This window comes from Athalia rosae, chromosome 6, assembly GCF_917208135.1.
Source record: "Athalia rosae chromosome 6, iyAthRosa1.1, whole genome shotgun sequence".
Taxonomy (NCBI): Eukaryota; Metazoa; Arthropoda; class Insecta; order Hymenoptera; family Athaliidae; genus Athalia; species Athalia rosae.
Genome location: NC_064031.1, coordinates 15261991 through 15284975, shown reverse-complemented (window position 1 = coordinate 15284975; position 22985 = coordinate 15261991). Strand labels below are relative to the sequence as shown.

General features: G+C 37.8%; 5 protein-coding genes across 20 annotated transcripts in view; 3 read left to right on the top strand and 2 right to left on the bottom strand.

Annotated features, from left to right (window-relative positions):
* Nucleotides 1–100: 100 nt before the first annotated feature.
* LOC105693540 lies at nucleotides 101–2126 on the bottom strand. The gene is made up of 2 exons (XM_012413544.3): nucleotides 1597–2126; nucleotides 101–1414 (listed from the first exon to the last, which is right to left on the bottom strand). Exons 1-2 carry the CDS (start codon nucleotides 1721–1723, stop codon nucleotides 516–518), a joined length of 1026 nt encoding a protein of 341 aa, XP_012268967.2. The 5' UTR covers nucleotides 1724–2126; the 3' UTR covers nucleotides 101–515.
* An 87-nt stretch (nucleotides 2127–2213) lies between these two features.
* LOC105693559 (protein wings apart-like) lies at nucleotides 2214–8394 on the top strand. The gene is made up of 11 exons (XM_012413584.3): nucleotides 2214–3036; nucleotides 3493–5066; nucleotides 5184–5432; nucleotides 5494–5742; nucleotides 5833–6057; nucleotides 6189–6411; nucleotides 6512–6727; nucleotides 6839–7018; nucleotides 7100–7188; nucleotides 7315–7416; nucleotides 7488–8394. Exons 1-11 carry the CDS (start codon nucleotides 2853–2855, stop codon nucleotides 7635–7637), a joined length of 3441 nt encoding a protein of 1146 aa, XP_012269007.2. The 5' UTR covers nucleotides 2214–2852; the 3' UTR covers nucleotides 7638–8394.
* A 132-nt stretch (nucleotides 8395–8526) lies between these two features.
* On the bottom strand, nucleotides 8527–15210 carry LOC105693561 (BRISC and BRCA1-A complex member 2-like). Of its 4 annotated transcripts, none has more exons than XM_048656834.1 (5): nucleotides 15100–15210; nucleotides 10180–10280; nucleotides 9788–10089; nucleotides 9207–9584; nucleotides 8527–9102 (listed from the first exon to the last, which is right to left on the bottom strand). In XM_048656834.1, the coding sequence occupies exons 2-5, from the start codon at nucleotides 10265–10267 to the stop codon at nucleotides 8728–8730; spliced, it is 1143 nt and encodes a 380-aa protein (XP_048512791.1). In that variant the 5' UTR covers nucleotides 10268–10280; nucleotides 15100–15210; the 3' UTR covers nucleotides 8527–8727. The 4 variants fall into 4 exon arrangements, with proteins under 4 accessions (XP_048512791.1, XP_012269009.1, XP_012269010.1 ...); XM_012413586.3 differs by lacking the exon at nucleotides 15100–15210 and adding an exon at nucleotides 10351–10537; XM_012413587.3 differs by lacking the exon at nucleotides 15100–15210 and adding an exon at nucleotides 10381–10537.
* LOC105693560 (phenylalanine--tRNA ligase beta subunit) lies at nucleotides 10639–14488 on the top strand. The gene is made up of 12 exons (XM_012413585.2): nucleotides 10639–10842; nucleotides 11117–11172; nucleotides 11582–11736; nucleotides 11907–11976; nucleotides 12058–12324; nucleotides 12427–12606; nucleotides 12686–12861; nucleotides 13251–13452; nucleotides 13510–13590; nucleotides 13668–13760; nucleotides 13892–14171; nucleotides 14279–14488. Exons 1-12 carry the CDS (start codon nucleotides 10785–10787, stop codon nucleotides 14428–14430), a joined length of 1770 nt encoding a protein of 589 aa, XP_012269008.2. The 5' UTR covers nucleotides 10639–10784; the 3' UTR covers nucleotides 14431–14488.
* A 128-nt stretch (nucleotides 15211–15338) lies between the features above and the next one.
* The window catches only part of LOC105693550 (ankyrin repeat domain-containing protein 17), a 22721-nt gene continuing 15074 nt past the window's right edge, over nucleotides 15339–22985 (top strand). For 7 of the 13 annotated variants that reach the window (XM_048656824.1, XM_048656818.1, XM_048656817.1 and 4 more), the window contains exons 1-8: nucleotides 15339–15680; nucleotides 18462–18905; nucleotides 20938–21085; nucleotides 21196–21476; nucleotides 21649–21934; nucleotides 22020–22321; nucleotides 22398–22613; nucleotides 22962–22985. The exon at nucleotides 22962–22985 is cut by the window's right edge and continues 963 nt beyond it. In XM_048656824.1, coding sequence (XP_048512781.1) covers nucleotides 15477–15680; nucleotides 18462–18905; nucleotides 20938–21085; nucleotides 21196–21476; nucleotides 21649–21934; nucleotides 22020–22321; nucleotides 22398–22613; nucleotides 22962–22985 — 1905 coding nt within the window. In that variant the 5' untranslated portion in view covers nucleotides 15339–15476. Of the gene's footprint in view, nucleotides 15681–15823; nucleotides 15960–16113; nucleotides 17394–17435; nucleotides 17557–18461; nucleotides 18906–20937; nucleotides 21086–21195; nucleotides 21477–21648; nucleotides 21935–22019; nucleotides 22322–22397; nucleotides 22614–22961 lie in introns of those variants that run through there. The other 6 variants (XM_048656815.1, XM_048656814.1, XM_048656821.1 and 3 more) reach the window with 6 other exon arrangements.

Sequence of the window (22985 nt, the reverse complement as noted above, 5' to 3'; positions counted from 1 at the left end):
AATTACAGTACATCGACGAATATCAGCAGAACAATCAGCTCCTATCCAAATACCTAACTTATTATATTGGATAAAATGAGTACAAGTTAACAGATGAAAATAATTTTCGGATAAATATATATTATTTAAACACACTATTTGTATACCTACATAAGTTTCATTTATTACACTTTTGAATATTAACGAAGCTGAAGAGAATTCATCTTGTTTCAGACAATTTCTATGTTACATAATATCGAAAATAAAATTAAATTCAATAATGAATTATTTGCATATGGCTGTGTGTAATGATCTAATGTGGCCTTAAAATTTAGAAGTCTTTATAGATTTATAAATCACAGCATAAGCCAGTCTATTATATCATTGTTAATAAATAGCAGATGCCAATCGATTCTAGAGACTCGAATTTAGGACTATGTAGACATAAATCTCTCACTCCATGATGCTGCAGTCACTCCTTCATCTAATCCCTTGTAATAAAGATCTTCATGGCTTGGATCAAATGGTGTTGACCTTCATCTGGTACTTACAGTTTGCGATACTGTTGCAAGTTTCAATTGTAATTTGAAATTTTCTATGCGAAGTCGGCGGTTCTGACGTGTTAAATCCATATTTATTGCCCGTAACTCTCTAATTTCTTTGTTCTCATGTTCCTCGACCAATGCATCTGCCACGGCAGATTCCACAGCTGCAACGCTTTTCTTTAATGCTTCAGTTGCCCTGAGCTCTTCAATGTTATCTTTGGAAAAGCCTGGTTCGATCATAGTCCATTCCATGGGATCATCAGGATCTTTAAAAGATAGTTTCCTGCTATAGGTTCGAATAAAGGTCGGATTTGATCTCCAAAGTGGTCTGTTTTGCTTCAAATCTATTGATTTGTGGGTGACTTCAATTCTTTTAGCTTTTCCATAACATCTGAGTGCTTGAGGCGGTGATCCCCGTTGCAAGTGATCAACAGTAGTTTCTACTACATCTTTTTTTTTGTGATTTTCCCTGTAGCACCCAATTGTATGTGGTTGTGTGCTTTCATTCAAATTCTCAGTAGTATATTCTGTACTCTTGTTAATGTCGGTACTTCCATAACAGTTAATGGCACAAGATTGTGTACTATTATTTAATTTATTGGTAGCATGCTCCTTGTTGTTTTCTTTGTTGGTTCTTTCGTAGCAACGTATTATACAAGGTTGTGAACTCTGATTCAAATTATCCACGCTGTTCTCCACAACATCTTCTCTGTCAGTTTCCCCATAGCATATGATTGTACAAGGCTGGGAATTCTGGTATGAATTATTGGTAGTATTCGCTACATCTATTTTTTCATTGGCCGTGCTGTAGCATATCATTGCATGAGGTAAATTATCGTTGCTATTCTCTGATACATCTTCATTCGTTATTCCTTTGCAATAGGTGTGATCTGGATTATAAAAGCAATCGTAACTCAAATGATTTCCAAATTGTAACGTCATAATTCACAACAGATGAATGTTACTAGCAAGCAAAGAAAGCTGATAACTTTAAGTGCAAGGTCAGATTTAAAATTTCTTGGGGGTTTCTATTGAAAGTTTGATCGATGCTTACAACATTAATTATGAATACCTCTATGTTCAATCCAAGTGAGTAAGCGATCCTCTTCTTGCATAGGGAAACAAAACAGTCTTTCATTAAGGCAGCTACTGTATAAACATCCTTCAAAGACTGGGTCATTGAGTTGCTTTTTGCTCATAGTATCGATGACGATTTATTATCAGAGATGACGTCTAATTAGGATACAGTTATAGGTATGTAAATACTTTAGTACACACCACATAAATACAATTGTATATGTATAAACGAATGATAAATCAGTGAATCCAAAGTATCGTGTGGTAATGGTTGATTGTATCCCAGGATTTGTTGATGATTTGAATAAATCACGATACATCAATGCAACATTGATTGAATCAAGCGGAACCGAAGCCACCTGAATGGCTGAACTCGAGTGAAATTTAAAAAAAAATATTCGAGATTCAAATGCATTTGCCGTGCACATAAAAAAAGTAAGCTCGGGATTTGGAAAATACGATGGAGACGTGCATATCGTATGAGCAAGTTCGCTCCTCTAGCAGCATAAATTTATCGTACAGAACTGGCAACAAAAGTGATAAGAGCGCAAACGCAGTCAAGAGGTCGACAAACGTCTTTCGAAGAGAAGCGCGTAGGTAGCAGTCAAGCAAATTGCAGATTTGTTATGTAGCTCCATCTGCGATGTACACGTGCGGGTTACTTTCAAGGATATCAGGAATTTTCTAAGGTCGTATATCTGGTGTTCGCATATAACAGAGTCTGAACGAAAAACATCGACAGATGGCAAAACCATGTTCAACGAATTCAGACCATGTTATGATTAATATTTCTATTAAAGTTCATGCAGCTTCGTACGAAATACGTTATTTAAGAATAAGTGACGAAATCAATTCACACGAGTAATATGAAAATAATAGCTATAAATGTAAATGAGTAATTAAATATTCCAGACTTTGTAACGTTGTGCGTCGAGGTAAAAAGAGAGCGAATGAACATGGCGTTTGTTTCTTTCAGTCAATGTTTCATATGTTCTAAAAATTACATTTGATAGTATAGGAGCTTTTTTTTCGTTACTTTTTTTCACACACGACGGAGAGTGAAATTATCCATAAATTGTCATTGCTACAGCAATCTTGAATAATGTGCGCTAGTGTCAACAAAAGATTCTCTAAATTTATATAAAACCGTAGTTGATTCAATTACTTAGTAAGATGCACAAGGAATATATAGTCGTTACTCGTCACTCTTGGAATGGTCTACATTATTTGTGAAATTAAAAAAAGAACACAATGACGTCGCGTAGCTACACTAAATCTTATAGTCGCAAGGTGAGCAGCGTCACACCAGCCAGCATACAATTTGACAAATTATTCAAAGAGCACAGCAATCGACCTTCCGCTGCTAAATCTGCTGGCACTGTTGGAAAATGGGGTATTACTTCATTCACATCGATACGGAGCACAAACATCAATGGTAAAGTCATCATTTGAATTATTAATATTTATATTGGGAACCCATACCCTTAGGCATCATGGAGCATATCTATGAGCCACTTTGAATTTATGTTTGCAATTCTTTTTTAGTCCTCAATAATCTTTTCCCTCTTGTGTACTATAATTCCACATAAGAATGCAATTTCTTGCCATGTCTAATCAGGTCTACATTCATTTCTTCTGGAGGCAAACGTTAAGATTTAACTAGTCAAATAATAATAGGAAATCTGACATTTGAATTACACCTGACTTCCATTAAAACACAATCAAATTTCTCATTAGGGGATTTATTATCCTTTTTTAATTAGTTAATACAACTGCATCATAGTACCAACATCCAACTTCATCAACACCAAGAGGATTATTCAAAAGACAATACTGCAGTTGTCACAGTGCTGCAAAACTTTGTGTCTTAATAAGACTTTTTATTCCTTAGGGCGAAGAGAAGACATTCACAGTACCTTCTCAGCAGCAAAAAAAATGAAAATGGACTATGGTAATCAGAACACGCGGGTAAATTCTGGTAAAGATCCATTTTCATTTGAAGCTGATCCTGAGAGTAAGCCTGAAAATGAACAGCCGGTTGTAAAGCCAAAAAAATTCTTCAAAAGCCGTAATGTTCAGCCAATATTGGATGATATCAGGCCAGACGCAGCGGTGTATCGTCAAGTACCTGATTCACAATATGGGCGTGCCCGGACACCCAAACAATCCACACCTAAGTCACCTATATCCAAGACGTCATCTTATTCACCAGTTAAAAAACTAAGTGAAAGTTCTGAAAGTGGAATCGGTGAACCACTGAGCAGGGAAGAATGCAAGCCTCCCATTGTCCTTCGAATATGCAAAGGGACAGCAAGATTAGTATGTGGAGATGTACAGGAAACACCAGCTCTAGAACCTGACACATACAGGATTTCAACACCAACTCCCAGCCCTGTGCATGTAGAGGAGGATCTGGATGATTCGAGCATGGATGTTTCCCCAAAACTAGATCTCAAATATAGGGAACCTAAGGCATCGCATCAACCAATAGTTACTACCGTCTCCATACCTTTAGACAATTCTGAAATGCGTAGAACTACACGTAGCCGTGCCAAGAATCTACAACTCGATTTGACCAGTGCATCATCTGTTGTACCAACCCCAACCCCCACAACTCCGAACTCTCACAGCTCAGGGCTCTCATTAACCCTTCGAAAATCTGTAACAGATTCCAACAACACTCTCATATCGCACTACGATATTGTTAAGACTGATTGTAATCCAAACTATCCCATTAAGTCAACAATCGAACCCTTGATTGGGCACGACCAACCATTACCAACCACGACTCAAGAACTGATTGATATACTCTCGAGTGATGCAGATCCGCTACTCTCGAGACCAGAAGCCATGTCAACAACTTCTGAACAGGAGGAAAGTTCAGAGAACATTTCAGATGAAGTACAACACTGTTCCATCGATCTACCAACACATGAACACGTTTCTGAGCCAGAATTGGAACCCGATCTGCAAACTCCAGTTATTGAGAGCGAACCTCAGGCTGCTAAAGCTATGGTAGATCAGGACTGGTTTTCAGGAAGCGATGACAGTGAGGGTGCAGGTGGCAACATTGAAAATGAGCCAGTAAGCGTGGCTAGCCCTGTTTCAGAACCACAGCCTGCAGCTCCTGTGGCCAGTATTGCTACAAAACCTGCCACCAAGAAGGGTAGCATCTTCAAAAGTCGTTCAGCTGGAGCTGCAAGTGGGAACAAAAGACTGGCACTGTACAAACATAAGTGGTGCGATAATGACAAAGAATCTTCTACCACAGACACAGTTAATGCAGGAACTACGCCTAATGAAGCATCTAGTGCCCATGGAAGTTCAGCTCCTGTAGCTTTTGAGGAAGAGGAATTCGAACCTTCTAAATTAACCAGAGTTGTGTCTTATCCAGAAACTGATCTGGATTTCACGGATGAAACTGAAGCAATTACTAGTATTCGATGTGGCAAAAAAGTCAAAGGAGTAAGTCGATTCTATTTCTTTACAGTTCCGTATTTTAAGAAAGTATTTTCTGAAATTTTTAGACACCATTGAAGTGTAGTATCTGGTATGATAAGTAATTATATTTTGGATCTACAGTTCTATACAGTTGTGAAGAATGTAAAGAAAGCTCACCAAATCCAAGAAAGTGGCGAGTTCCAGGAGTTCAATGATGATGTTGAATACATCTTGGATACATTAAGGGAAAATAATCCTAATGCTACTCGCTGTCTATCAGCAATACGTTTAGCTAGCAAATGTATGGCCCCTGCATTCAGAATGCACGTGAGAGCACATGGAACCGTTGCAAAGTTCTTCAAAGCCCTTCACGATGCCACAAAAGATCAGGTAACATCAATGTTTAAACAATGACTTCCACTGATTTTACTACCCCAAATTATACTTTCAGAGCCTTGGCCTCTGCACAGCAACAGTAATGTTCGTACTAAGCCAAGACAGGTTAGCTATGGATCTAGATCGTGATTGTCTAGAATTGATGTTGAGCCTACTAGAATCTGATGCCAGCCATAAAGATGCACTCGATGACTGTGGATTGAGCCGTGCTGAGCTTCTAAAAAACAAAGAAAAAGTACGTCAACTTTGTGCCGATATTCAAGCACAGGGGCACGCGAAGCATCTAAATTTGGATAACATTACCGTGAGTAGTATCGACAGATTATTTAGTATAATTCGTATAAAAATGGATCCATCATATCCGAAAAATTTTCAATTTCTCTAATGCTTATAGGTTGGGCAACTAGCCATGGAAACGTTACTTAGTTTAACATCAAGACGTGCTGGCGAATGGTTTAAAGAGGAGCTTCGAGAATTAGGAGGATTGGAACATATTGTCAAAACCATCAAAGATTGCCACCGACATATTAGTAGTAGCAATATCAAGCTGACAGGCTGGTCTGATCCTCTGTTGGACAAACTTCGTAAGGTTGATAGGTGTTTACGAGTATTAGAAAATGTGAGTAATATTCATTAACGAGTTGATGAACATGATAAAAATTGATGAGCTGTTTTTACTATCAGATAGATATAAATTGCGAGAAGTGTGGTGGCACGCTTATATATATCATTTAACAATTATTCTTACAGGTAACACATATGAACGAAGAGAACCAAGTATATTTATTGAAGTATGATGATGGTATTTTAGTCCGTACATTAGCCAATTTGTATCACTTTTGTGCTCTCCAAATTCCGATGTATCCCAGTATGGATCCTGGAGACAAAAGCTCTACTGGAGCTGTTGTTAGGGAGTGCTTATTTGCTATTATTAAAGTTTTGATCAATCTCACGCACCGTTTCAACAAACAATGTACGTAGGATTCTCAATTAGATTATTTTACCGTAAAACTCCGGAATGTAAAAGATTATCGAACATCTTTTGCTTAAATGCCATTGATTTATTATTTCAGCATTCGGAAGCAAAGTAGTTGGTTCGCAATCTGGTGTCGTAAACTGTAGTTTGTACCTGTTACTTCGTGTGCCAGAATCTCTACCAGAAGAGAAACGTTTCGACATGATGATGCTAGCGCTGATTTTCCTCATTAATTTAGTCGAGCAATGCGACGACAACAAACAATTACTCATCGAAGCTCAGGCGCCACCATGTTTGGATGAACTTTACGATGGTACGTACAATAATCATTGAAATATAAATATTTCAGCACATTAATCCCAAAAACGTACCCAAGTACTTCAAGTTCTTTTAAACCTGATGTCACTGCCTTTTGTGATTACAGTTGTAGAAAGCGGAGTAGAAGCACTTATTAAGCTTTTTTATAAGCAAGAAGAGCTTGCTAGAGCCGAAGAGCAGAAAACTGATGCCATTCTCGATGGGAAAAAAGATTCCGAACAAACAGAAACAGTCTCAACCACTACCAAATCGCAGGAAGAATTCATCGAAGAAACGGTTACAAAATGTTAGTAATGTTTTGCACTACGATATCGCGGTTTGATGTTATGTCCAAAAGAGTTGCTCAATTTTTACAATAAATTTTCAGTGTTACAAAAAGCAGGACGGCACATGGAACATACGCTGATTGGCGCTTATGTCGTACTCTTGCTGGGCTACTTAGTTATGGATAACAAGGTATGTTGCTTAAACCACTATGTTCTCTAACATCAGCTTTTTTTTTTGGTAACCTCATGCTGTAATAAAAAGTCCTCCTCATTTCCATCTATTTCTAGATTATGTATTTCTAATATCTAATTTTAGGATTACGAAATGTTAGTACGTGGCAGACTTCCGGATTGCAATTTCGCAACCATGGTTACCGTACTTCAGAAATTTTTCAATTTCATGAATTTGACCGCATCGGTAATTATCAATTGAAATAAAGTACATATGTTTCGAATTTTTCATTATCTAACTTTTCGTAACAATTACAGAACGAAGTCAGTAGTTGTGGTATAGCTGCTACTGAGAAGGTGATCAAGTTCCTAAAAATGTCTGATGCCAGAGTGGAAGAAGAGAAGAACGAATTACCGTTACCAGCATTGGAAGATTCAAGCATTCTGCTAGACTTGACACCTTCCTGATCCACTAGCCTAGTACGATCTTAAAAGCCATTCATGTTCCGCAGGTGCAAAAACAGAACCAAAGCTACGCGAATATTCAAGATATCAATTGACTTGTTTATCACAACTCTGTGGACGGACCTGTTTCATATTGACCACATATTTTGATATATATTTATTCATTGACATAATTTATTGCTGTATTTTTCATAATTATCGACTTGATTTTGTTCTGATTTGCAGCAGAATGGTTATTGTAATAAGATTTAGTAGTGACTTAAGTATAACAGCATGACACAATGTATGTACCACAGAACAGATATTTTATATTTAGGTGTGGACTAAAATCAGTAATTACTGTCCGAGCCATGTTGTAATTGCACGCGATGGATTGTCGATTAGTAGAGCCCACCTAAATAACGCGTATATTCAACGTTTGCACGAGACATGGTTCTTTCACATCTTTGTTATCAAAGGGATCGTGATTGACGCTTGTTAATTTTCAACAAGTTATTGTAATCAATTTCCAATCACTTTCTCAACTTCATTTCTCGATCCCTTAAAGGCAAGCTCAAGAGGTGATCTTAATATTATAATTATACAAAAACATGTTCGACGATTAGAGATTTATGTAAAACCTTACTCTGCAAGAGTTGAATATGAGTAATTGAATATTCAATATAGTGTTATGCCAAGTAAGTTTATTTTATTATTAAAAATATACTATTATAAGCCTTGTAAATGTACATTTATAAATTATAATAGTACCTTACATAAACCTACTTGACTCAGTTATTTAATCGAACGATCATCCTCGTTTCACGAGAATAACCTTCAACTTTAGGCTGAAACGAGTCAACATTAGTGCTTCATTAGGAATGGAAACTTGAAGTATTAATTACTAGATCACTTCAGACAAGTTTTTTTATTTCCAAAAACCTATACATCAATGCAAATGGCATTGAAACAAGCTTGTAAATTATTTACACTGAGAGTGCATATGATAAGATATGCAGGCAATAGTCTCACAGCCTTGCTCCGTATATGGGATGAATGATCGATATTATGAATGACTTGTTCACACATAGCAATATTAAATACTTGAGTCGATTCAGAAATGACTACTCTTGACAGAATTCGTCTGAAACTTTTGAACTTCTTTTTCAACAATGTGATTCAGTGCTTTGGTGACCATTTCAAAAGGCGTCCAGCGATGACTAAAAGGAAGATCTTCAACAGTTTGACAGAACAACGTTCCCATCGAAGTCATGTGATAGATGGACTGCAGAACAATTAGTGGTGCCTCTTTTGGAAATGCTGGAGGGAGTTTGAAGTGCACCATGCAATAGAAATCTCTATACTCAAACAATAGAGTCGCCTGGCTAGATTCAACTGCATCATATTCTATGATGCTGCCACGTTTTAATAAAAGTAACGCAGCTATAAAACTCTTACGCTTTTCAAAACAAGTTGCTAGCAGGATTATCTGTAAGTACAAAGTTCTCCGATCAATATGTATTTGCCCCAATATTCCCAATCAGGTACCATGTTGTCGATACCTAAAAAAATGTAGAAGACTACAAAACGTACTTTCTCATTTATGACTCTTTTAACCTCTGGTACATAGTCCATTAAACATTTGGTTGATATGAACGGTGGTATATGGAGAGCCGCTTGACCTCCAAATGCCTCTTCCAAACTCTTTGAGAGATAAAGTTCTGGTGTAATACGATTCCAATCTGGACCATTAAAGGTCACAAGTAACATAGCTTCATCATCTTGATGAGTGCTCCGTTCAGGTAATTTGGAAAAATCCATTGCCATACGAATTAAAAAGCGTGCTTCAATAGGTCTAAGACCTGAAGGCAACAACACCACTTCCAGATCTTCAGCGCATATTTCAGTAGCACTGACCAGAGTACTATACTCAAATTGTAATCGCTCTCCCTGCTTTCCTAGAAGTTCAATCTGTGAACAGAGGAGCAATTAAACAATGCACAGTTAACAACCCATAGAACATTAATGGCAAGTAAGTTTTACAATGCTACAAATATAAAAATATTCTGTTTAATTTTCGGTATCTCTGAGAACTACCTCTATTTTAAATTCTATTCTTTCAAGTTACAGACATAGTTTTTAATAAAATCCAAGAAAGTGGGAACATAATCAACCTGATGTTGCTTGTAGTACATGAGAAGTTCTATGATAACCATAAGCAGGGCATCATCGCTGGTCACATCCCAATGAGCCAGGCTAGGAACGTGTCTGATTATTGTATCGAGGTCTGGATCATCAAGAAAGGTGTCGTCGTTAAAGAGAAAATCTGGACCAAGTTCTGGGCATAGAGAATTAAAGAAGACACTCCAAACGAGCCTTTTTCCTGCATAAGGGATTGACAAGTGAAATCTATCTCCTTTTTCTTTCCCACAACTCGACGTAACATTGCTTGCTTCAACCTTGCCACAAGATACACCTGAATCATCAATCAATCGTATTGAGCGTCAATGTACCATCACAATGAAACAAATACTGGTTTATGTGCAAACGTAGGTGGAATGCTTACCGACTCTTGGAGTTTGTAAGACGCATTTTAACAAGGGTTCGATGAAATCATCAACCGAATTCCAAACTGCTTGATTTTGATTCAACATTTTGATGTCCTGTCTAAAAAGAAATGTGAATCAGCAACACTTAACAAGAACCGGGTTTGTATACAATTGTAAAAAAAATGTACAGGCGATATCTTCCCCTCAGTAAATCATACATTTCGTTCATATCCCTTTACATCAGTAATCACTTCGCAGATACGCGGCACTTTCGATTAGGATATAACGTATGGTATTGAATACCAAACAACTTTAGTATAAAAGTCAAGCTTTATTTTGATTTTATAATAGTGTTGCGGCTCAACTGGAAGTCATCAGCTAATGATTCATCCGGGTGATATCGATCTTCTCTATCGAACGCTGTCACAAGAAAATTTAGGTAGCTCAGTTCAGTGCAATGATCTTTTGCTCACATGGGATTGATTCACTGGTGGTGGATTCACCGGACGTCGTCTAACCTATAATAGATTAAAATTGAAAACATTGTTCTGGTTTAACGTAACATTTGTATTGGACGTAGAGAATTTTTCAACGTAATTGGAGTAACCAATTTCATCCGAAGATGCCAACCATTGGTGTGAAACGAGACTTACTTTTCCAAGCACTTGGAAAAACGTACAGTAAGTTCAAATTTGACATACTCATTTGCCAATATTGTACTCAACAATAGCATAAACGTATTTTCAAACAGCTGTATAGTTGAAAAATTTAGTCGTAAAAAATCACATTGTATGGTGAATCTATTTTCGTTGATCTAAATAATATACCAAAGTTTTATTGACCATTGAAAATTTTTGAATCAAACCGGAGGAAAAATGATCAATTAAGAGAAATCAAATGTTGGTTTTTTCCCCTATTTAAGTTGCCTTAATCTGAAGTTTATATTATTTCCAGCTGATGATGAGTTCCAAACACTTTGCTTCAAGTTTGGTTTAGAGTTGGATGAAGTGGTATGATATTTTTCCATATCAATTTTTCTAATACTCCTGGTAAAAAATTTGAACAGGTTCATCAACACCTTTCTCATAAAAATATCATCTGCTGCAAATGTAGAAGCAAAGTAAACCCAGATACCTGAGAACATGTATGATGTCACATATGCACATGTTTCAGCTATGAGAAAGATAATCAATTTTATGGCAAAAACACCTTAATGGTCAAGTGTCTCATAAACCTAGAGGATGAGAAATATTTGGAGAAATATTAAGTTCTATGGAGAAACAGAAAGATTTTACAAAAATCATAGTTAAATTTTAATATTATAATTTTTTAGAACATAGTCTAATGAAAACTGAATCGTATTCATAATGGTATGATGTGAATCCACTTAATCCTATACAATATATTCCACACATCCAGACTACTGAGAAGCAGATGATAGCAAAAGAGCAAGGTTTGGATCCAAGCACTGGGGCTTCAGAAGAAGTTATCTATAGAATCGATATTCCAGCAAATCGATATGACTTACTCTGCCTTGAAGGTCTAGTCAATGGAATTCTGGTGTTTTTAGAGAAGTATTATCTTGTTTCATATAAAATTTCCAAAGTCATTGACCATAAAGTTTCAAAGACTCAACCTGACCATGTAAATCCTAGGCATCTTGTCCTTAAGACTTACAAAATCTTGTTCAGCTAATTTACACAATCATACTGAATATACTGTAACCATGTAACTCTCATTGTAGGAATCCATTACCTCGTTATACAGCAATTTCACCAAAACATAGGATGGAACAGATTATAGTCAAAGAAAATGTGAGTTCTGTTAATGAATGACATTACAAGTCACTGAACATTCAAATCAGCTATTTGGACTTCAATATGTATATTTTTCAGACTCAGAGAATTCGTCGTTACGTTGTGGGAGCAATTCTTCGTGACGTAACATTAACTAAGGATTCTTATAACAGCCTAATTGATTTGCAAGATAAACTTCATCAAAATATATGTCGCAAACGTAGTCTTGTTGCTATTGGGACGCACAACTTAGATACTTTGAAAGGTCCCTTCATTTATGATGCACAACCCCCAAAGGATATTTCTTTCAAGCCCTTAAATCAAGAAAAGGATTATACTGGAGAGCAAATCATGGATTTATACACTGTGAGCAAAATTACCTCTTATAGCTTTATTTGCAAGTTTTGCAGTCATTTTACCTTAGCCAGTATGATAAATCTGTCTCATGAATAATTTTCTTATTTACAGAATCATGCACAGTTGAAACAATATTTGCCAATTATAAAGGACAGCCCAGTGTATCCAATTATTTATGATAGCAATGGTATTGTACTGTCACTGCCACCCATCATAAACGGAGATCACTCTAAGATTACTCTAGATACGAAAAACATTTTTATAGAATGTACAGCTACTGATCTTACCAAGGTATTTATGTAAATTTGGTTGATATAAAAGTCTGCTAGCTTTATGAAATTCAATAATCACAAATTAGGAATTATTTTAGGCAAACGTGGTTCTGGACACGCTGGTATGCATGTTCAGTCAATACTGCAAGACTAAGTATACAGCAGAAAAGGTAGAAGTTATATACCCCGATAAAAGCAAATTCCAATATCCTAGTCTAAATTATCGAAGAGAGAAAATAAGCTCGATCAGTGCTACTCGCTACATTGGAATCGAGTAAGTTGATATACAATATATAATACATAATAATTGATGGTTTACCACGTTCAATATATTAGTGCATACTCGGCCATTAATATCATCATGTTCTGATTTTAAATCATAACATGTTTGTCACTCTTAAAATATGAATTTTGCAAGGCACAGGCATTTGAAAGTATAATTCAAACAGTCGCCAAATTATGCACGTCATCAATTGTGTTCTGATTTCCAATTCTCATTCGTGCAATACAATGGCGTTTGTGACGAATATCAATAAATTTATTTTAGAATTTCCGATGTGAACTCGACTTGAACATATGAAAAATGGTCTGGTTTTTTATTTTCTCGACTTCCCTTGATTTCCTGGAATTAAGTGCTGCAAACTATGCTTAATCTGATTTCAGAGAAACTCCTAAAAATGTTGCGCAGTTGCTTTCTAAAATGTGTTTGAGAACAGAGGTAGAAAATGAGGATCTGATAGTCGAGATACCACCGACAAGGCATGACGTTATACATGCATGCGATATCTACGAGGATGTGGCCATTGCCTATGGCTACAATAACATAGAAAAAACGTTGCCTAAAGGATTGACTATTGCGGAACAGGTGGGGCGAGCAGTTTGTTGATATTGATAACATACCGATGATTATTTATTTTTTCAGTTCCCACTCAATAAATTATCAGACCAATTGAGAGAGGAAATTGCTCATGCTGGTTTCACAGAGGCGTTGACGTTTTCTCTGGTATATTCAAATACAATAAGTTTCTTCCATTAAAAAATTATCGATTGCTCTCCATTAATTATTCATTTTGATTTTAGTGCTCCCGAGAAGATATATCTGACAAATTAGGACATGCCATCAAAGATGTTCCTGCAGTGCACATATCCAATCCAAAAACATTAGAATTTCAAGTAAGTTCAGCCAGAAAGTTGAAGAGTAATTTAATTCAGATACTCATATAATGACCTTTGAGTGAATCATCTTAGGTATAAACGCAGATAATTTGCTATTTTTTGTTGGCTTCTAATGATTTCTCATTCAGGTAGCGCGTACAACATTGCTGCCAGGCCTTTTGAAGACATTAGCGGCTAACAAAAAAATGCCATTACCACAAAAGTTGTTCGAAGTATCTGATGTAGTATTGCGTGATTCAACTGCCGAAGTCGGAGCACGTAATGAAAGACGAATTTGTGCAATTAATTGCAACAAAAACGCTGGTTTTGAGATCATTCATGGACTGTTGGATAGAATAATGCTACTGCTTGAAGTTCCTTGGAGTTCAACTAAGGACTCCAATGGATATTATCTACGTGCAGCTGATGGTGAGAAATAATATTGGGAGCTTGTTTAGAAAATCTCTCTGGAAAAATCTTTGTTCCGTCTGTGCGACATCTAATTATTGAGATATTTTTATTGTTTCATTTTTCAGATCCAACATACTTTCCTCAACGTTGTGCTGAAATTGTTGCGTTTGACGAGGTAATTGGTAAAATGGGAGTCCTTCATCCTCGTGTGATTTCCAATTTTGATATAAGCCTCCCTTGTTCAGCATTAGAGATCAACATAGAACCGATGTTATAAACAGATTGATAACACAATTGTGTAGATGAATTTGAATAAATTTGACCCGTTATTCAAATGTTCGAATTCCAAAATATTTTATAATCTTATTTCGATTAACTAATAGAAATTCAGATGGAGAAATATGGATTTAAATATTCTACACAATGCTATCTGTCTTTATAAGATCAACCAGGATTCATTTTTGAAGTCCGTTTCTTGAACGGTAATATTACATAAAACGAAACGAATCATGTCTGTTGGGACACGCGCGTTGAATAGAACGTATCTACCATATAAATAGATTACAGTATAAAAAGCTATAATTCCTCAATTCTGTGGTATTGAAAAATCTTCACGATCCTCGGGAAAATGATCCCTGGAAAAATTGTGATGCGCGCGCGCGTTATGCGGGCGCATCGCAAGAAGACAACACGTGTGGTGCGGTTTTTGCAGGGAGCCAAGAATGACAGCCTTTAAACTTAGTGTTGGAATTTTCTCATTCTAACTCCGATTGTACGATATAATTACACTACCACCAAATGATACGTGAAGCCAAAGATCTTTAATATAACGGCTGATAAATCGAAGCTTGACTCGTGATGAAATCCAAGCGATGTCACACGCATGCCGGATGCATCTTGGACAGTGCGAGGTAAATAGGATAGATGGAATATTTTTTACACTTACTTCACGTGAAATATAAAGCAAAGTTGATGGATTGCATGGGAATGAACTGGAGACTAAACTTGCACTTTTCGCAGGTAGAATGAGTTTTGAATGAAGGATTGGAGCTATACGCGCGGTTGGTTGAGAATCTGAAGGATATGGATCGTGTATGATGAATTTCAGTTGTGCCAAGTCGCGAACAGATAGCGGCACTTGCTAGTATTTCGGCGTAGGCATCCGGGATTGAGTTCGGACTCGCCATAGTAGACATGGCGGGTATTAGCTTACGTGAATGACGGCGAATGTAATAGAAATATTATCAAAAATCAGTGTTCTATGTGTGTTTCGTTAAAGGATAACGGTAGATTGGTGTCATATGATTTATCGGGAAGGTAAAAATGCAGAATGTAGGACAAGTAACAACTTCGGATAGCAAAAAAAACGAAAAATCTAACGTCGTTAATAACGACATAGGAAAAACGTCGTCGACTCCCCAGTCTTCGAACTCCAGCCCCACGAAGTCGGAGACCGAGACGTTCTCAGAATTGCAGCCCCGCTTTATGACAGACTCGTCGGAGAGTGAGGAGGATAGCGTTTCAGAGGTAAATCACACCCCGGCTCGTCGTAAATAGTGAATATTAAACTATTATACCAACAAATTCGTACATCATCCGCCTGATATACGTAGGGGGGCAGTAGGCAGCCCTCTCGAGTGCCACCAGTCGTCACCAGTGTGCCAGTCTGCCACTACTCCGGTAGCTGAAGAAAGATAGCCAGAAGAGCCAAGGTTTCAATGAACCTGGTACGGAGCATCTCGCCCTCCGTACCGGAGCTTAAAACTCTGAGGACATTAAAGTGCGATCATTCGTTCTACCACCGCGGTGGGTTTTATCACCGAAATACCAACGGATTTGTGCTAACAAGTTATATAACCCGGGATATGTGCGTTAAATAGCTTGGCTTAGACGTCAGTGAAGGAGTATAATGTGCAAGTGGCCGATATTTTTTCACCAATTCTTTATTATCCATTCGTGTTCGGGCCTTACCGTCCGATAGACGACCCGTTTTCCATGTCACGCACGCATGTGTCGACAAGGGTGTGCGTGTGGGTGGCTGTCTGTCTGCCCGATTGCCTTCTTCATCTTTCTTATTTTTATCTTTATCTCAAGTGTTTGTACGCGCCGGAGTAGACTATCCTACCGCTAAACAGGCCGCGGGGAAGGAAAATTCGCGCATTAGCTGTAACCGATATTTTCTCGCCAGCCGTTCTTGTTTCTACCGTTTCTCCGTCGATCATCTAATATCCACCCATCCGCCGTCCCTTCGTTGTCCGTCCATCTCGAGATCCGCCGTTCCTGGCTAACTACATACTTCGTGTCTCTTATTATAATGCAAGTGCAATTTCGCTTGTGTTCTGCAACGCGACTTGCATTCACCCACGTATAATTTTCAAAACGTTCCGTTCGCTGACTCGCTCTTGTCTGCATGCGCCAAAATCTCGTTTTTTTCTGCTACATGCCAAGCTACAGTGTTGTTCGTGTCTCTCCGCTGTCTCATTTTTATTTCTTGTTTTTTTTTTTTTCTTTCTCTATTGAATGCACATTCTGGCACGCAACTACAAACATCCGTTCAATCCGTGTGTTCGATTTAAATGTGTGTGGAGCAGAAAGAGCGAGAGTACCGACAGCGAGAAGTACGTAGAATAACGTAGAATCAAAGCATAGCAGCGTTCGACACAACGACTGGGAGTTCGCTCTTCGGATAGGATTATATAGAATTGAACGTCCTGCCCGTTGGGGGATAGTTTAGGTACCCGTGAATCGGATTTTGGTACCCGAATGCCTCGTGTATTTAATACCCGCGTGCATGAATCGTGTCGTCGTGTAGGCATAATCATCATAATCAACACGCATGTGTGGTGGCGTATGTGCGAATGAAGAAAAAAGTAGAAGAGACATTGGCGTTGGTGCTGCTGGATGGATGTAGAAGCGCGTTGTGTGCGTGCGTGAAAACCGTGAACTGAGCGACCATATTATTTGATATTCTACCAGCGGGTACAAGGTTGCTTTTCTCAGCGAATTAAGTAATCCTTTTGATATTAGTCGGGGATAGTTGGTCGGTCCCTTGATAGTGATAGACCGCAAAACAAATTCAGTTCAACGATCCAACAGTTAGGGAAAAAGTGGAGCACGTGAGGATATCCAGTCGTTCTGCAGCCGCCCAACCCCCCCTCTGTGTGTCAAAACGCTTTATTTCGATTGAAAACTGGTCAGCGGGTTTCGCTAGGAAGTGTCACTTTGGTTTACCTTGGCATGGTAAATGGCTGCACATTGTTCACGAGCTACGCTATACGCTAAGCCAAGTCCGAACTAAACTCTCGACTATCTGCCAGTCAACCATTTGCTACTCTTTTGCTACACGCGAGCATAGCGAGCCAACGTCACTTTCACCCATCAACCAACTATTTGTTACCATCGCGTAAGAACGAATAGGACACAGTGCATAGATACATTTATACCGTATAATATTCAATTTTTAATCCCGCATGAGCTAAATCTCACGCAGCTATCGTGAAAGTTTTTCGTTTCATTCTACACAGTCCATTATATTCCATTTCAACACGCTAATGACTCACGCCTTTAGAGGTTTAGGGGCGATCCGTAATTTCAGTTCTACCTTCGGGTTGATCGTATGAAAATTCTGTCGAGGAATTTCCAACCCGAAATGTATTTCCTTCAGGTCGCACATACACTTTAAATACTGATGATATTCTATAATTTTTAACTACGCGGAGATTTTTTCGTTTTCAAAGCCTAACCTCAACTTTTTTTTTTTAATCCATCCTATCTATACTACGCGCATCCAGCGATCTAATCTGCCTTTGTCGGTCGTTCACGTTAATCATCTATTCGAATACACCTAGCAACTCTTTGTCAGTTGAGGTACATTAGGAGATGAAATTCAAATCATTTCTGAGGATATAACAAGTAATTTGGATTTCTCTTGTTTAGGGCAAGTCGAGGATATTGATACTCTTTGAATGATTCAATCAACTTGAACGAAATGTACAGCTGATACTGTTACTCGATAGTGGATAATGTATTTGCTGCCTGTATCAAAGTGAAGATCTTTGTTATTTGTTTCACATTTTAAAAACCAAGCTCAGGCAAAAAATGATTTAGATTTCTTTTATCCAACATGCAATTGGCATGCAACATGAAGAAGCGTTGCCTAGAGCATTTTTTTGAAAAGAGCGTTTGATATATTGTTCTACCAAATGTGGTACGAGAAGATGGAGCTAACCTTGATGGATTTAAGCTTTAGTGCTGTTTAAACTAGAAATTTTCAAATGTTACGTACTCAATGGAATGTCTTGATTGCAGGTGGAGTGTTTTGCAATTGATCAGGCCGAATTGGACGAGGATCATCACTTAGAGACGTCAAAGTTTTTGTTGACACCTGAAGACCCGGAGCGGGCTGTGGATCCAGAAACTCAGGCACGGCTGGAGGCACTTCTAGAAGCTGCCGGTATTGGTAAATTATCATCTGGTGATGGGAAGCATCTGGCTGATCACGAGGTGCTTCGTCGTTTGACATCAAGTGTGTCTTGCGCATTAGACGAAGCCGCGGCGGCGTTAACTCGCATGCGTAGCGACAACCCTCGAACCCAGAACGAAAAACGATCCCTGGTCGAGGCCTGTACGGACGGTGACGTTGGCACGGTGAGAAAGCTCCTAACAGAGGGACGCAGCGTTCACGAAACTACCGAGGAAGGAGAGAGCCTCCTCTCTCTTGCTTGTTCTGCTGGGTATTACGAGCTTGCACAGGTTGGTACCTATCCCATAAAATACACAAATTAAAGATCTCATCTGTTGCTTGTTCTGATTATTTTTTTTTATCAACAAGCAAGTTTGTCAGAATTTGGCAATCTTCTCACCAGATAGATTGTGATCATTGTGAGCACATATCAAACAAGTGATTCATGTAGAAATAGACGTACTGAACATATTCTTTGATCAAGCAGCAAACAAAGGCAGGATGCATCTCTTATCTTTGGTCGTCTTTTAGACCCGTTAGTAATGATTGTTGTTTTGTACCTCTTGACAAGTAACTGTTGATATTGTGCAAACAAAGTATAAATTTATGGTTTGGCTGGATCTTTATTTAATCGATTGCAAACAAAAATTAATATTTCTTATCGGTGATAAATAAATTTACGTACTTGACTAGTTATGTCTTTTATTGAGTCAGCATCTGGTCAAAATTGTTTAACAGGCTGAGAAAGGTTAATGATTCTTTGCACAACTTGCAAAATCGGAATCATAATTCCAGGCTTCACATCAGGTAAACTGTACTACTGGATCATTTTCATAGATACAAACAGCATTCAAGTAAATTAAATGGTTCGCAAGCCGTATTCTTAGGAATCATGTTCAAAATACCTATGATATCATACATCACAGAAGATATGTCTGAAGACATGTTTGACTCATCTTCAGAAAGGATTGCTTTGATGCATTTTTTTCATTTAAATGAGTCTCCTACTTCACAGACTGCTTAGATTATTCAAAATCTTCACCTGGTTAGGAAATCATAATCATTCCAGTATATATTACAGTGACAGTTAGGTATTTGGAGAGAGCAGAAAATTTATGGGCCAGTAAAAGACATTGAATACGTATTAGTTAACTATTCTTTTTTGCTTTGGCAGTGTCCAACTAATCACAGCTTTTTTTATACTATTAATATTTGAAAATATGTATTGGTTTCTCAAATGGTAGTAGAACTTCAAAGCTAGTATTACTAATTATAAGCAATTCTGATCCAAGCAAGGCTGAATTAAAGCAGCATCAACCCTTGATTCTTTTTTAAAAGACTTACCTTAGATTTGTACTTAATTGTGAACTGGTTAGGAATTTTTCATCATTAATTGAAGTCATAACATGTCTAGGGTCTGCAACCTCTAAGCACATGGTTGGTTTTTTTTTTACTATCAGGTCAAACGTCTCTTACCTCTGTGTTGATCAACTGAATCGTTGAGTAGAACAGTAATAATCTTCAGGTGTGATGTTTAGAATGTAGCATTACAGCTTTTGTATTTACCCTTGCAATGATCTGAGTATGCTGTATCCGCTGGATCCCTCAAAAAGAATAAGATATTAAACAAAAGATCATCTTATTACTAGGTAACATCAAATAAATACTAAAATTACAAACGCGTGTGCATCATTGAAGTATCTGTTGTCTATGAACTCTCCAAGAACTTCGAGATTTTTGCAAAGGTTTGCAATTACTTTTGGTTGGATATGAACTTGATTTTAATATCCCAGAATAACTGACGTTGATTTAATTGCTTTCTCTAGCAATTCCAACTTGTTATTCATTGTTAAAATATTTGACAAGTACAAGTTCAGTTACCTTGAGAGTATGATATTGGATGAAACAACGAAAAACGTGTGTGTCATGTTATCTACCTTTCAGGTTCTTCAATTCATTTTCACCATTCACTTGTAGAAAACAATTTTGAATGCATATGCACTTCCAGTTGGCTAAATATTCATCATTACAACCCCAAATGGGAAAAACTAAATACTATGAAATGAGACAAATAACTCTCAGAACTGGGTAAATGTGCCTGTAAAATTTTGAATTTTAAATCGTTCAAACTAATTTAGGTATTTATTAATTATTTCAGCATGTTGATTCAATGTTTTCTCTAGTCATTAGGTCATTCGTAATTTTTGACAACTGTCAGTTGATTTTCCTTCATATAATGCAGTCCAGGGATTACTCCCTTATAAAATGCTCAATATTTGGTTGATTGTTGTTACGCTCATTTAACTGGACAATTCATCGCAGGTACTACTGGCAATGAATGCTAATGTGGAAGATCGTGGCATCAAGGGGGATTGCACCCCCTTGATGGAAGCTGCCAGTGCAGGGCATGTCGACATTGTTCGACTTCTAATAGCTCATGGCGCTGATGTCAACGCGCAATCCACTTCAGGTAGAATTAAAACAGTTTTGATTGAGCGTTGCAATTAGCAAACTCCAAATGTTGTATCAATAAAATATCATAAACAATGTCGATGGTATTAGATCCTTGCTTACTTTTAGGAAATACACCACTGATGTATGGCTGTGCTGGTGGTCACGAAGAAGTTGTACGAGTATTGTTAGAAGCTGGTGCAAACGTAGAAGACCACAACGAAAATGGTCACACACCCCTCATGGAAGCAGCAAGCGCCGGCCATGTACCAATTGCAAAAATTCTATTGGAACATGGCGCTGGCATCAATACTCATTCCAATGAATTTAAAGAATCGGCTTTGACGCTTGCCTGTTATAAAGGTCACCTGGATATGGTGCGATTTTTATTGGAAGCTGGGGCTGATCAGGTGAGCTGATATACTTATCCAATAATTTTGTTCAAAGATATACATTAAAATTTCTAACTGAATTGTTGTTCACATAAAACTGGGATGGAATACTCAATTGTTAGTCGTATACTTTCTGACTAGTCTAAAAGTAAATATCCTGGGGTCTGACAAATGTACATTTCTACAATAGGAACATAAAACGGATGAAATGCACACTGCGTTAATGGAGGCCTCGATGGATGGTCACGTTGAGGTTGCCAGACTTCTATTGGACTCTGGTGCCCAAGTCAACATGCCCACGGATAGCTTTGAATCTCCATTAACCTTGGCAGCATGCGGGGGCCATGTTGATTTAGCAATGCTACTCATAGAACGAGGAGCAAATATCGAAGAAGTTAACGATGAAGGTTACACGCCTTTGATGGAAGCAGCTAGAGAAGGGCACGAGGAAATGGTTGCACTGCTTCTCAGCCAAGGTGAATTTTTATCCATCTCGAATTGTTCCTTTATGTACCATTTTTAAGTCAGATCTTTGTATAATCATATATATTCATTTAACAGGAGCAAATATCAATGCTCAAACCGAGGAAACACAAGAAACGGCTTTAACGCTGGCATGCTGTGGCGGTTTTTTAGAGGTGGCGGATTTTTTAATCAAGGCAGGCGCCGATATAGAACTAGGCGCATCCACACCTTTAATGGAGGCAGCTCAGGAAGGACACATAGATCTTGTTCGATACCTATTAGAGTCAGCTGCAGATGTTCATGCCCAAACGCAAACGGGAGACACGGCGTTGACTTATGCTTGTGAAAATGGTCATACCGACGTTGCTGATTTACTACTTCAATTTGGGGCGGATCTGGTAAGTTATTATTATTATTAACGTGATTGCTAGATCGGTCAGTGGCATTTTAAAGTAATCAATCTTCATATTTCAGGAACACGAATCTGAGGGAGGAAGAACACCATTGATGAAAGCGTGCCGTGCTGGTCATCTTTGTACCGTACAATTTCTAATATTGAAACATGCGGATGTCAATAGACAAACAACCAACAACGACCACACTCCCCTCTCTCTAGCTTGTGCAGGCGGACACCTCACAGTTGTCGAACTCCTTCTCGCGCAGTCTGCTGATCCATTCCATAAACTCAAGGTAAGAACCATGCAGATTCGTCGATGATCAGTTTTACCTCAATATACTGTCATAACAATTTTGCCATTGACTTTGAAAAAGATGAGCAATATTATAATTTTTCGTCTCACCAAATGTGTAGTCACAATACACTTTACCTTTTGCTTTATCAGTCGAATTACTCGTCATGAAGAAGTGTTCATGGTCTGTTATTGTAATTTTCTTAACAATGAAGTCTACTTAACTTGAAGAAATTTATTTATTATTATTGTGGAGTATTAGATTGTCGTTCCACAGCTTTTTGAGATGATCCATCATTGCGAATGTATAAATTGCACCAATGGTAATCACATAACTTGTATTTTACAGGACAATTCTACAATGCTGATAGAA

Bases quoted from the DNA above. Each gene is read 5' to 3' on its own strand.
- LOC105693559 (XM_012413584.3), top strand. From the start codon at position 2,853: ATGACGTCGCGTAGCTACACTAAATCTTATAGTCGCAAGGTGAGCAGC. The intron at 6,058-6,188 runs GTGAGTAATATT...TTATTCTTACAG, and splicing joins GTTTACGAGTATTAGAAAAT to GTAACACATATGAACGAAGA. The intron at 7,019-7,099 runs GTTAGTAATGTT...ATAAATTTTCAG, and splicing joins CGAAGAAACGGTTACAAAAT to TGTTACAAAAAGCAGGACGG.
- LOC105693560 (XM_012413585.2), top strand. From the start codon at position 10,785: ATGCCAACCATTGGTGTGAAACGAGACTTACTTTTCCAAGCACTTGGA. The intron at 11,977-12,057 runs GTGAGTTCTGTT...TATATTTTTCAG, and splicing joins AGATTATAGTCAAAGAAAAT to ACTCAGAGAATTCGTCGTTA. The intron at 14,172-14,278 runs GTGAGAAATAAT...TTCATTTTTCAG, and splicing joins TTATCTACGTGCAGCTGATG to ATCCAACATACTTTCCTCAA.
- LOC105693561 (XM_012413586.3), bottom strand. From the start codon at position 10,391: ATGAACGAAATGTATGATTTACTGAGGGGAAGATATCGCCT. The intron at 9,585-9,787 runs GTTGATTATGTT...CTCTGTTCACAG, and splicing joins TGTACTACAAGCAACATCAG to ATTGAACTTCTAGGAAAGCA. The intron at 9,103-9,206 runs GTACGTTTTGTA...TTGTACTTACAG, and splicing joins AAAGAGTCATAAATGAGAAA to ATAATCCTGCTAGCAACTTG.
- LOC105693540 (XM_012413544.3), bottom strand. From the start codon at position 1,723: ATGAGCAAAAAGCAACTCAATGACCCAGTCTTTGAAGGATGTTTATAC. The intron at 1,415-1,596 runs GTATTCATAATT...TTTATAATCCAG, and splicing joins CACTTGGATTGAACATAGAG to ATCACACCTATTGCAAAGGA.